We start from the raw sequence: 12830 nt of genomic DNA on the forward strand, positions 1-12830 counted from the left end.
CTCAGAAACTGCTTGGTTACTAGGTTACAGGTTTTATTGAAGCTATAGCCAGATCCAATACTGTTAGTTATATTCGTCATTGAAGACAAGTCACTGAGGGTTGTTAACCTCCATGTCAAGAGCAATGAAAACATTTGAAAAAAGGATCAAATGGCCCTTGAAACAAGATACCCTCCCACATGTATTGATATATTTTGTTTTAAGAGATGCTGTCCTTTATCTTTATGTTGCATTTGAGAATAAGACCCAGTTGGAGCATTTATAATAGCTGTTAATGGCCTCATAATTTACTTTCAACTGTCAAATGAAGGCAGAAAGAGGCGTTTTATCACTAACCACTTTTATCACTACCTTTGCACTTCTTCAAATATTTTTTTAAAGCATGACTTGACTTATTCAGGTAGCTTCAGTTGACCTCCTCAAGCTAAGTGGGTCACCACTTAGTTTGCCTAATTTGAGGGCCAGCTCACCAAGTTACAGCCCTGCATACACATGGACAATTATTTAATTATTTAGTAAATACAACAACGTTTAGTTGGGATTGTATCCTACTGTAATACTGCATTGTATCAAGAAAAAATGTGTTGCATTGTAACTACACAAATGATACACTTTAAAGGTTTATTTATATAGAATGAAAAAAATGTAATTTAAAGTAGGTCGCAATATGAAGCCATGTTGATTTTTGTGTGTGTCATCGGTGCCACCGTGTGGTGACTGTTGTTATAACCGCAACAATATATTCTCACACACAACTTGAGGAAGTATTTAGAAGTGTTTTTATTTAAGGCTTTTAGGGATGAACCATGTCTTGTTCCTTCACACTTCTCTCACCTCCCTGTAGATGCCTGACTCCTCCCCATTCCCACCAGAGAATGAGGCCTTTGTGAGGGTTTTCCCTGCATTCCAATGGGAATTCTTGCAGGTGAGATACACAAACATCCACTGCTTCGGTGACGGTGTCTTCTTTATCTCTGTGAAAAATAATTTTAAACTCCTTTAAAGGACGGCCAGAGCTTCCCGCAGCATTCTTTTGGAACGGCGAGCGATCCCAGGAGGAGACGTGAACAGGAGGGTGGGATCCAAATCTTTCCACCCAGGTGAGCGATCACATGCTCAGAACGCACTGAAGCCTCATCGTTGCCTCGCACTCACTCAGGTGCATCATGCAGATTAAGAACATGAGTCAATATTTTCCTTCCACTACTCTCAGAGTGGTTTGACAAAAGTGCAGCAGGACGACATTCTAGCTTAGATTTGAGCGATAGAGTTTGTACGTAGGTGTTTTTAAGAAAGAGAGCGAGAGAGAGAGGGATAACAAAAGGTGAGTGTTTACTTATGAGCTTGGGAACTGCTGATATATTTGTCAACCCTGCTAATGACAATGTTTCTGGGTTACTTTTAACTCTGTGTTCCAGCCGACTTCTCCTCTCCACTGCTGGAACTGGTCCCAGCAACATCGCCTGCAGGTATGTGTTCTCTTGTTCTCGTGGCTTCTCTGGTTATTTGACTTCTTCAACAAGTGTCGGTTTACATTGGAAAGTTAACTGCCGCGTCTATTATTATCTCTATTTATGGGCGTACGAGTCCACATTAGAGAGGACTTTACTTCTCTGTAATCTGGTGCTCTGCTCCTCACCCCTTTTGTTTATCTTATTGTACTTTGACATCGTACGACATCTGCAGGCTTCCTGTTGACGTGTGACCACATCAAAAGTTATGACGTATACTGTCTTAGTTTTTTTTCATTTTTGAATGATTCCCTTTCAATAAAGTGTTTGAATGGTTGCTTGTGTCCAGCATGTTTCAAACAGTCCAGGAGTGGATCTGGTGGGACCGTCTGTGGCTGCCTGAAAACGTCTCCTGGTCGGATCTGGAGGACACCGAAGGTCGTGTTTACGCCAAAGCCTCGCACCTCTACGCTGCTCTGCCCTGCGCCTTCTTCCTGCTCCTCGTCCGGTTCCTGTTCGAGAGGTGAGAGCCATCCGATGTCGGAACAACCGGGATTACGTTGCACAAGACGATTAGGAAACGGCGTGAGTTGTAGATGACAGAGTTGTGGCTCACGTGTCGGTCGTCTGCAGGTGTGTGGCAACCCCGCTGGCTGATGTTTGGGGGATTCAGGACAAGCTGCGTCGCAAAGCACAGCCGAACAAAACCTTAGAGACTTACTTCTGCAGCCAAGCTCGCGTTCCATCTCAGGTGAGTTTCAACTCAATGGTTCTGAGATGATGATTTGTGACTAAAATCAATCAAGAACATATATATATATATTTGGAGTAGCAGTAGGAGAAAAATGCACTGTGCTGACCCTGCTTTGCTGTGGAAGTAGTAGTGGAATTAGTAGTAGTATTAGTAGTAGAAGTAGTAGTGGAATTAGTAGTTAAAGTAGAAGAAGTGGAATTGATAGTAAATTTATAAGTAGTAGAAAATTAAAAGAAGTAGTAGAATTATTGGTAAATGTAGAAGTAGTTGTAGAAGTAGTAGAATTAGTAGTAAATGTATAAGCACTAGTGGAATTAGTAGTAAAAGTAGAATAAGTGGAATTAGTAGTAAAAATAGAAGTAGCAGTAGTATTAGTAGTACAATTACAACTAGTAGTAGTAGTAGATAAGTGATGGTAGAAGTAGTAGTGGAAGTAGTAGTAGTATTAGTAGTAGAAGTAGTAGTGGAATTAGTAGTAGTATTAGTAGTAGAATTAGTAGTGGAATTAGTAGTTAAAGTAGAAGAAGTGGAATTGGTAGTAAATTTATAAGTAGTAGAAAATTAAAAGAAGTAGTAGAATTATTTGTAAATGTAGAAGTAGTTGTAGAAGTAGTAGAATTAGTAGTAAATGTATAAGTAGTAGTGGAATTAGTAGTAAAAGTAGAATAAGTGGAATTAGTAGTAAAAATAGAAGTAGCAGTAGTATTAGTAGTACAATTACAACTAGTAGTAGTAGTAGATAAGTGATGGTAGAAGTAGTAGTGGAAGTAGTAGTAAAAGTACAAGTAGAAGGTCAAAGCAGAAGGAGTTGAAATATGAGTTGAAGAATTTCCCCATTGAAATGAATGGGGTAGAGAAAGGAATAAAAGAAAGAGTGGAAGAAAACTAGAACATAGCCCGCATTTCGAAAACGAGATGAATTGATAAAAAGTTTTAATGATTAAAATCGGATAAGAATTTGTGAGAGGGGAAGCGGCACAAAGTTTAGGTCAGAAGAAAACAGGATTCACACAATTCATATATTTATGTACATTTATACATATACATTTATAGATATATATACAAGATATAAAACAATATCATGTTATAAATCAGTAAGTAAAAGTAAACTTTAGGACAGCGACATGACTGCTGTTATGATCCCTGCTGGTTGATAATTCACTTTCTGGTCTAGTTTATTTGCTTTAAATTTGGTTCTACATATGTAGCACATGCTTATGATGCTATTAATGGTTTAAGCCCTGATGAATATCTTGATAACATCTATTGATTTACAGCATGTAAAGGTCAATTTCCTTTACTTTATATTATGCAGAATTAAAAAATGTAATTCTTGCCCCAATCTGTGTTAAAATTGGTGTCAGAAGTGTAATCATGTTTGTTGTCTAGTGGATGTGAAGGAACCAGACGAGTAGTTAGGATTTATTTAAGGGATGAGAGAATATGAAGAAGATGGTGTTGTGTGAAGGATGATGATGTTGGCAAATACTGATGTGTTGCTGAAGCCTCATGATACTCAAGGTATCAGTTTACTTCCGTTTATTTTTAATGGACAATTTGCAGTTACATTAAAAAGATGGCTGTGATACATAAATAATAGCTGATACAGTGTCTTCGTTCCAGTGACAAAGGATGTTTATCTGACCTGGTTTACAGGTGATGTGTTTCATCGAGCGACATTTTTTACTATTGATGCCGTCGAGAATTAATTTAAATTTTCTCCACATCACGATATTTAAGCATCTTCCTCATGAGTGAGTCAAAGGTGGGGGAGGAGCTTACTGGCTTTTTATGCTCAAAATGCCTTTAGTTAATTAAGTATACTATAACTGAAATTAAATATTCCTGTCCTGTCGGCCTGGTTTGAACTCTAAATTCAAAATGCAGAAAACTCCATTTTGAAGATCATCTGTCCCTCCTTTAATATCTATTATCAGTGTGTCCTGAAGTACTGAGGTCTTGACAAAGAGCTCAGTTCTGGTTCTATTGGTTAACAACTGTACTGATACTTGAAAAAGTAACAGAGTTCTACTGTTTTATGTTAACTACATTTAGTTGAAGTAATATTTTTTTTATATTATTTCTATATTTCTAGATACATTATATTGTCTAAAACAATCTGAAGAAAACATTTTTGGAAAGGAGAAAAGATGTGCGCCTGTAAAACAAATGTGTGCACACTTGTGGTGTTTGAACCTGAATGAAAAATAATGATAATAAACCATTTTATACAGAGGCATATATATATATTTCAAGCATCACAGACACATTTAAGAAACAGCAAAACACATTTGTGGATAAATTGTTTGTATTTTGTATATTCCTAACCTTAATAATGTACAAAATAAACAGCACAAAATCCTTAGAAACGATATATTGATATGTTAAAAACGCTTTTTGGTGTAATTAATACACTGTAATATACTTCTCACATTTCTCCGATCTTTAAAACTCTTCACTGGCTTCCAGTTTCTTTCAGGATCAACTTTAAAATTCTGGTTCTTACTTTCAGATCTATTCATGGTCAGGCTCCTCCTTACATCAGTGATCTGATCCAGCCTTACACCCCAGCTCGGGCTCTGAGGTCTGTGGATCAGAATCTACTGAGGAGAGAATTCCTTCCAGACTGTTGCTCCTAAGCTTTGGAATGATCTCCCTCTCCCTCTGTGTTTGATGATCTACTGACTCCCTCAAGAAACAAGACCTTTTTATTTGTTCAGGCTTTTCCTTGATTTTCTGGAACTCTTGTGTTGGTCTCAGTGTTATCTTGATCTTTAAAGTATATATTTTATTGAATATTGTTTTGAGTTTAAGCGCTTTGTGACCCTGGTCTGGAAAAGTGCTCTATAAATACAAATGACTTACTTACTTACTTCCTAATATTAATAATATTAATTCTAAAATGTTGTATTTTCGATTTGTGTACTCTTTTTCAGGTTTGAGCACTTACTATTTAGATTTAAACATTGACTTGTGACATGTTATACATTGACAGTTACTGTTTTTTTAAATATTCATCATTAATCAATAAAAGATATTTGTCATTCCTCGGTTTCGAACAAGACCCCTAAAATGTACCAAACCCCAAAATGATGTGTAAGATCCTCACAATCTTAGATGTTTTTATAATTGTTGTAAATCTTGCCTCCAGGCTGATGTCACGTCTCTGTGCAAGAAGACCAGTTGGACTGAAGCCAAGCTTCAAGTGTGGTTCAGAAGACGGAGGAACCAGGACCGTGCTCCTCTCCGCAAGAGATTCAGTGAAGCCAGGTGCGTCTCGTCGTTCCCAACGTCTCCATCCAGTCGTTCATGATGTTTCCGCCACAACAGCTGGAGATGCGTCTTCTACCTTTTTGCATTTGTCGGCGGAATGTTGGCGCTTCACGATGTGAGTGTGTTTGCCTCTTTTTCGGTGCTGCCGTCACTCCTGTCTCTCCTATCTGCTCCAGAGTGTTCCTCACACTCATAAGCAACCCTCTTTCTCTGGTAACTAGATCTTAATTCAATAGAGTTGGTCGTCACTTGGATGTTTCTTTTTCTAGAAACCGTGGCTCTATGATCTCAGGGAAGTGTGGGTTGACTTCCCCAAACAGGTAAGTTCTGACATGTCACCCATGTTTCTTCTGAGAGATAAAGAGTGTGTCCTCCTCCTTGCAGTCCATGCTGCCCTCACAGTTCTGGTACTACCACCTGGAGATGGGCTTCTACCTCTCTCTGCTTCTCAGCCTCACCTTTGATGTGAAACGAAAGGTGACCTTTCAATATTTTCGATGATCCAAGAAGTGAGTGGATAGAATTCTGACTTTCTTTCAAATAAACTGTTCAAGGACTTCAAGGAGCAGGTGATCCATCACTTCGCCACACTGACACTTCTGAGCTTCTCTTGGATCTCCAACTACATCCGGGTCGGGACTCTAGTGATGGCGCTCCACGACTCTTCTGATATCCTGTTAGAGGTCAGTTCAGAACACTAGTCCTTGATCCGCCTGCATGACTGTTAGAAAAGATGCCAAGATGGAAAAACTAAGCTAAAGTGCAGAGATAATGGATGTCAACAATTATATAGAGACTTGAATAACTTGTTGAATTCAAGGTATTTGATGTGTTTAATGAAAGACACCAAACTCAGACAGCGTTCTCGACATCGCCATTCAGCGTAGGCGCCCCCTAAGGTGAGAATTGGGCCCCGATGCTGTGTCTCAAGCGGCGTAGAAGGGGATTTTCTTCATTTTCTGCCTTTATTTCACAAATTTTGTCCCTCGAAATGCAGGAAATAGTGTTTCAGAGTGTTACATATTCAACATTTCCCGGAACCTCACCTATAGGAAAACATTGTCAGAACATGATCTGGAGCTTGTAATCCATGCGTTTGTTTCTTCTCGTCTGGACTATTGTAACAGTTTGTTTTCATGTTTTAACAAGAAGGATCTGTCTCGTCTGCAGTTGATTCAAAACTCTGCAGCGAGAATTCTGACCCGCTCTAGTAGAAGAACTCACATTTCTCCGATCCTTAAAACTCTTCACTGGCTTCCAGTTTCTTTCAGGATCAACTTTAAAATTCTGGTTCTTACTTTCAGAGCTATTCATGGTCAGGCTCCTCCTTACATCACTGATCTGATCCAGCCTTACACCCCAGCTCGGGCTCTGAGGTCTGTGGATCAGAATCTACTTATGGTTCCACGCACACGACTCAGGACCAGAGGAGAGAAATCTTTTCAGACTGTTGCTCCCAAGCTTTGGAACGATCTTCCTCTCTCTTTGCGCTTGATGGATCTACTGACTCCTTTAAGAAACATCTTAAGACGTTTCTATTTGTTCAGGCTCTTCCTTGAATTTCTCGAACTCCTGTGTTGTTCTCAGTATTATCTTGATCTTTAAATTATATACTTTATTGAATATTGTTTTTGATTGTTTAAGCGCTTTGTGACCCTGGTCTCGAAAAGCGCTATATAAATAAATATTACTTACTTACTTACTTACTACAGTGCTCGCACCTTAGGTGCTTGCTGCGCCGTATACAGGTTCCCCTACACTGTGAAGAATCCTGGCAGAAATATTAAGGCTAGTTATAAAAGCAAGTTTGCAATCAGACCCAAACTTTCTGTTATGGTCAGTTTAGCACAAATATCTTCTTTTTTTTTCGGCCGTGAATAAGAATTATTTAAGATTTCTGCCCCTTGTGTGTTTGAGTTTGACCCCCTGATGTGAGGCACGAGATGAGAGGATGGACAAGAAGAACCCTCAGAAGAATCATTGGTTCCAATAAAATGAAGTTTGAGATTCCTCTTTCTATATAAAAAGAGTGGGCTATCAGTACTGGAGTTAAAATAATGTCATATGAAACAACAGTCAAATTAATAATATGAAGTTACATTTTTTTATTTTTTTATTTTTAACTTTACTTACAACAGCTGAACAGTGGGTGGCGCTGTATAACAGAAGAAACAACTGTGACATTGAGACTCACACATAGAGGAGAAAACAAATTTTAAATAGGTGATGAATCAGTATCAGAGTGGAAGTGAAGAAATCAAGATAACCATTTGAAAATCCATAATTAAGAGTTGTTGTCTATTTTATTTTATTCTAGGGTGCAAAGGTCATCAACTATGCCAAGTGGAACCAGACAGCTAACGGCGTGTTCTTCGTGTTCACCATCCTCTTCATGGTGACCAGGCTGGTGATCTTTCCCTTCTGGTGAGTGATGTGTTCCTAAGGTGTTTCTGAGATTAACGTGTTGACATTTTGTCCTGCAGGCTAATCCACTGCACATGGGTGTATCCCCTGGACTGGTATCCAGCGTTCTTCGGCTATTATTTCTTCAACGTCATGTTGTTAGTGCTGCAGGTTCTGCACGTCTACTGGGCCGTCCTCATCTCACGGATGTTCTACAAGTGCGTCTTCAGCAAGGTGTGTTCCAGGATATATAAGAGTTGTATTTCACAATGTTATTCTTCTTTCAATGTCTTCTTTTACCTTCCACTTTCTTTATTATCTTCTCCCTCACAACAAACTTCATTCACATTTTATAAAACACTATTACACTTTACACAATTGATTTTTCCTTTTCATTTGCTTTCAAATGAAGGTAAGAAAAGGACAAAAATTACACAATAAACCACTATATTTAAATGTTAAATCAAAATAATTGTCCTTAAATGTTGAATTTATGTATTTTTATTTCAAAAAGTAACACTTTGCACTGACATGCATTTAAATGTCATTTCATATGCCTCAGTCAATCTCAATCAAAAGTCTTGATTGTCTTCCTGTGTTGTTCTCTGTGTTATCTTGACCTTTAAAGTATATACTTTATTGAATATTGTTTTGATTGTTTAAGTGCTTTGTGACCCTGGTCTGGAAAAGCACTCTAAAAATATAAATTACTTACTTACTTACTTACTTACTTGATGTTACCACAACAACTAAAAAAAACAGATAAAAGGATCTCAATGATATTTACAGTTACTGTTAATTATGAAAAAGAAATTGAAAGAGCTTTTTTGTTGTTCTGGATTATGACTTTATAACTTTATTTTTATTACACATTTTCCAACACAACCACATCGAGATATGAAATCCTAAACATAACTGCCATTGAAAGAAAAACCAAGGGATTGTATGTTTTTTTAGGCACAAAGTGTTTGAACACACCAGGTAAAGAAATACATAAAAAGTATTATAAGGTAAAGAAATAAAAAAGAACATATCGAAAAATACAGGTGTCAATATTTTCTACATGTATTGTAACTATTATTGAAAATGTGGAACATCGAGTCCATTACTCCATAACAAGATCAATCAAGGTAGTATACATTCTTATTACACTTGACTAATCTATGAAAATACCTCTGTTTTAATTCAGTCAAACCCACTGTCCCACTGTCCCAGTACACTCCCTTTTTTAAAAAGGTACTATTGTGTGTGTTGTGCAAGCAAGTTATTTAACTCTACCGCCACCTGCTGTGAGCTTATTACCATCTTCTATATTAGTAATGATGAAGAATTGCTGAGATACAATAAATAAAGGGAAATAATGTTGGGCTGAAAATAATAAAAAACAATGGTGAAAATTAGCACCTTGGCAGAAGGCTGCACTCTTTTGGCTTTTGTAGTTTTGTGTGAAAATACATAGTTTGAACTTTTGACTTTATTATTTAACTTTAATTCCAAAAAATATGTTAAAGCAAACGAAACATTTTATTTAGATCACATGTGTTTCCAGGCTGCTCTCGAAACTTTACAGGTTCTGAATCAATATTTTCCAGTTCATAAAATGATAAAACATTCACATTAAAACTTACAGTACATCTATTTTAAATAATAACAACAATAAATAATAATACTAACTAACTGAAAATGATAATATATATGAATGATAATAAAAATAATAATAATAAATAAAATAAATTACTTGTTACTGTTTGCTGAAATATTTAATTTTGTCCAGTTTCGTGGCCTCTTATCTTTTCACACAAACGTGATCCTGAGAGTCTAGTTTCTGAAGAACCAGGTCTGTGGTGAAAGTCTTCTTTGTGTTCAGGGTGTGGTTCTAAACTTTGCTCCTACACACAACACCGCCGCTTTGTTGGAGACAATAATAATGACCGCTCACTTTCTCTTCTCTTTCATTTTTCTCCAGCTGGAGGGAGACGACCGGAGCGATGAAGAAGAGCAAGACAGCGACTCACCGAGTGACAAAAACCACAATTCCAGACACATCAATGGGGTCAAAGGTCGAGCAGTCAACGGTCACTGACGATCAAGTATAAACACGGACATACTCACATTTGTATATAAAATGCACTGGAACGCAGCGGGAAATCACTGTAGAAGAAAAACTGAAGGAACACACTGACTTGTTTTAATAAAATAACTGGACTTTTAAGACAAATGACGAGTGTTTGACGATGAACGATGAGAGTCTTTCACGTTGGTTGTGCGATGTCGCCATCTTGTGGTGGGAAGCTGGCGCTGCCGTCGACTAGAGTTAAGAGGTTCAGTTCCCATGGAAACGAACACACACTTTGCGCCAGACTGAAGAAGAAAAAGTCAAGAAAACATTCCGCAGAATGACTGAGAGAAGATACAGAACATCTGTGAGACTCGGAAACTGGTACGAAGACCAGCAACTAAAAGAGGTTTGTGTGGAAATGTAGCTGAGTTAGCTTTAGCACGACTAGCAGTTATGTTCATTTTAATGCTCGACCTAAAGTGGGATATAGTTAAATAACCCGTTTATTATTATATTTAAAAAGAGAATCTAAACCGATGAAAATATGTGCGTTTATTTTTGCGAAAAAATGTGCGCAAGAAAAAAAATACTTAAATTGTTTTTAGTAGTAAAGTATTTTTAAGGGGGTATTTATTTGAAAAGAAAAAACATTATTATAATTTTCTTTTTTTACTAAAAAGGCTATTGAATTTCATTTTAGTAAGTTTAAAAATTGCAACACATTTTTTTTTAAATTATTTAAGTTAGATTTTGTTGAAAAATCAAGTCATAACACTCCTAATAACATGTGAACAAAACGTTGTGATTAAATAATGTTATTTATTTTTGTAATAGATGAGATGTTTGTTGGTGACGCAAGGATTACTCATAAATATACAACAGTATAGTAAAATGAGTTGAATAGAATTCAACTTAAATCACCATTAGATAAAAATAAACTCCTACTAGAGTGATGTATTTAAGTAGATCAAATAAAAGTATATTGTTCGACTTGTCCATGTTTATCGATCCTCAGGATGCTGATAAGGAGCGCCAGGAAAAAGCTCTACGAGGACAACTGAGCTCCCAAAAAGAAGACTTCCTGAAAGAGAATCTTATGAGACCGGTAAAGCGTCTTAACACGAGGAATATTGTTCATTATCCAAACTTTTAAATGACCTGATCCCTGTGTTCAGACGCAGCTCTCTCCATCCACCGACAGAGTGGTGCATTATGGGGATGTTGTGATGATGGTGAACACAGGGGGGGAGAACAGAAGCAGCTCCGCTCTGAGCGTCAACGCCTCCGTGAACCCCTTAAGAACCATCCCTTATTCTGCTATCGAGGCTCCGTGTGGGCTCAGTGGAGGGAGACTTCTTCAGGCGTGTGCTCGGACGGCGTTCGTCGTCACCAGGTATGGGACACAGAACATCTAGAGCAGGACAGGTATCATGGTTGACTGTGTTCCTCTAGTGTGGACGGGGAGGCGGACGGTGATGTGTTGCACTATGAGCAGGCGTTTGCTCTTAAAACAGCAGGTGGATTAGCAGGAGGCGTAAGTATTTTTACACACATTTTAAAAACCCAGAATACAAATGAATTGTCTGATCTTCTCACAGCTTTACCTGAAAAGTGATTTGAGGAGTTTTCAGAAGGTGAGGAATCTGAACAAATGTTAAAACATTTCAACAAACTGTATTTGTAACTTGTGAATCTGTATACGTTCATTTTTTTTATTTGAAGTATGTCAAATGCAGTACACACATGAATGACATCAACACTTTTTTAGTTTTAGTTTTTTAGTGTATACTATTTTTAGTGTTAAAATAGTAGTGAAAGAAATATATATATTTAAGTAAGTACTTAATTTATGTAAGTAATGTAATTAAGTAATTTATATTTATATAAGTAAGTAATTTATATTTATACAGCGCTTTTCCAGACCAGGGTCACAAAGCGCTTAAACAAACAAAAGAAAACTCAATAAAATATATACTTAAAAGACTAAGATAACCCCAAGAACAACTCAGTTATAAAAGGGTATGGGTGAATGCCATAATAAAATCTAAACCATAATACATTTTGGATATATTTTTTCAGTATTTTTTTTTTATTGTATAAGTGCTTTGTGACCCTGGTCTAGAAAAGCGTTCTATAAATATAAATGACTTACTTCCTTACATTATGTGTCACAGAACTGGTGACATATGACATAATGGTGACACGTGGCTACATGTAGTAAAGTACATATTATAAAAGTCTAATCAATACATCATTATTAGTATAAACCGGGGAACTCTAGTTAGGTCTGTTGTTTTACTCATTTAAATTGTCAAATATTATGAAATGTATCAATTTGTCATTGAAGTGAATGTTGTTGTTTACTATTTATTACTTCAATCAAGTCTTCATTTGTCTCCATTTCAAGTGTGCGAAGCTGTCTCGCCTCCAAGAGGTCAACCTGGAAGAGTCTCCCACCTTCGAATCCTGGTGGAAGATCGTTTACTTCGACCCTCAAGAGAGGTTTGAGTTTGAGGGTCTTCCTGTCCCGGTGAGTCTTGTTCCAACATGTCGTTACACTCATCAGCAACATGTGGTTTCGTCGCAGGCCAATGAGAGAGTTTTGATCGTCCACTGCAAGACCAACCAGGCTCTGGCTGTCGTTGAAAACCATGAATTGTGGTAAAATCTTCATTAAGTCTCAAGAGATCAGTCACGGCTTGATTTAAGATCAGCAAGAGCAACAGGGGCCACTTTATTTACTGTGACTTTCACGAGGGACCCAATAATATGTATAGAATTGGATCGTTATTAAATCTATTATTATTATTATTAATCCTAAACTCATCTTTTTGTGATTTTATTGTGGAGATTTTCTATACAATTAAATACAGGTAAGGAAAAACATATC

At 37.2% G+C, this 12830-nt stretch overlaps 2 protein-coding genes across 3 annotated transcripts in view; both read left to right on the forward strand.

Annotated features, from left to right (window-relative positions):
• The first annotated feature begins 817 nt into the window (after nucleotides 1–817).
• Nucleotides 818–10106, forward strand: cers3b (ceramide synthase 3b). 2 transcript variants are annotated; one of them, XM_087796919.1, is made up of 13 exons: nucleotides 818–925; nucleotides 1006–1100; nucleotides 1419–1469; nucleotides 1801–1974; nucleotides 2085–2202; nucleotides 5357–5475; nucleotides 5536–5593; nucleotides 5748–5798; nucleotides 5863–5955; nucleotides 6033–6161; nucleotides 7796–7902; nucleotides 7962–8115; nucleotides 9848–10106. In XM_087796919.1, exons 1-13 carry the CDS (start codon nucleotides 845–847, stop codon nucleotides 9962–9964), a joined length of 1347 nt encoding a protein of 448 aa, XP_087653045.1. In that variant the 5' UTR covers nucleotides 818–844; the 3' UTR covers nucleotides 9965–10106. The 2 variants fall into 2 exon arrangements, with proteins under 2 accessions (XP_087653045.1, XP_087653046.1); XM_087796920.1 differs by lacking the exons at nucleotides 818–925; nucleotides 1006–1100 and adding an exon at nucleotides 1150–1324.
• Nucleotides 10107–10232: 126 nt separating this feature from the next.
• The window catches only part of LOC148073817 (cilia- and flagella-associated protein 161-like), a 3117-nt gene continuing 519 nt past the window's right edge, over nucleotides 10233–12830 (forward strand). Inside the window, exons 1-7 of the mRNA XM_087796923.1 lie at nucleotides 10233–10346; nucleotides 10956–11045; nucleotides 11116–11333; nucleotides 11393–11474; nucleotides 11539–11574; nucleotides 12348–12470; nucleotides 12528–12601. Coding sequence (XP_087653049.1) covers nucleotides 10278–10346; nucleotides 10956–11045; nucleotides 11116–11333; nucleotides 11393–11474; nucleotides 11539–11574; nucleotides 12348–12470; nucleotides 12528–12601 — 692 coding nt within the window. The 5' untranslated portion in view covers nucleotides 10233–10277. The remainder of the gene's footprint in view (nucleotides 10347–10955; nucleotides 11046–11115; nucleotides 11334–11392; nucleotides 11475–11538; nucleotides 11575–12347; nucleotides 12471–12527; nucleotides 12602–12830) is intronic.

This window comes from Callionymus lyra, chromosome 8, assembly GCF_982586985.1.
Source record: "Callionymus lyra chromosome 8, fCalLyr1.hap1.1, whole genome shotgun sequence".
Lineage (NCBI taxonomy): Eukaryota > Metazoa > Chordata > Actinopteri > Syngnathiformes > Callionymidae > Callionymus > Callionymus lyra.

What these genes read in the sequence shown, in the direction of transcription:
- cers3b (XM_087796919.1), top strand. Translation starts at nt 845, where the DNA reads ATGCCTGACTCCTCCCCATTCCCACCAGAGAATGAGGCCTTTGTGAGG. An exon ending in GTCCGGTTCCTGTTCGAGAG is followed by an intron (nt 1,975 to 2,084) that starts GTGAGAGCCATC and finishes GGTCGTCTGCAG; the next exon opens with GTGTGTGGCAACCCCGCTGG. An exon ending in AAGAGATTCAGTGAAGCCAG is followed by an intron (nt 5,476 to 5,535) that starts GTGCGTCTCGTC and finishes CCGCCACAACAG; the next exon opens with CTGGAGATGCGTCTTCTACC.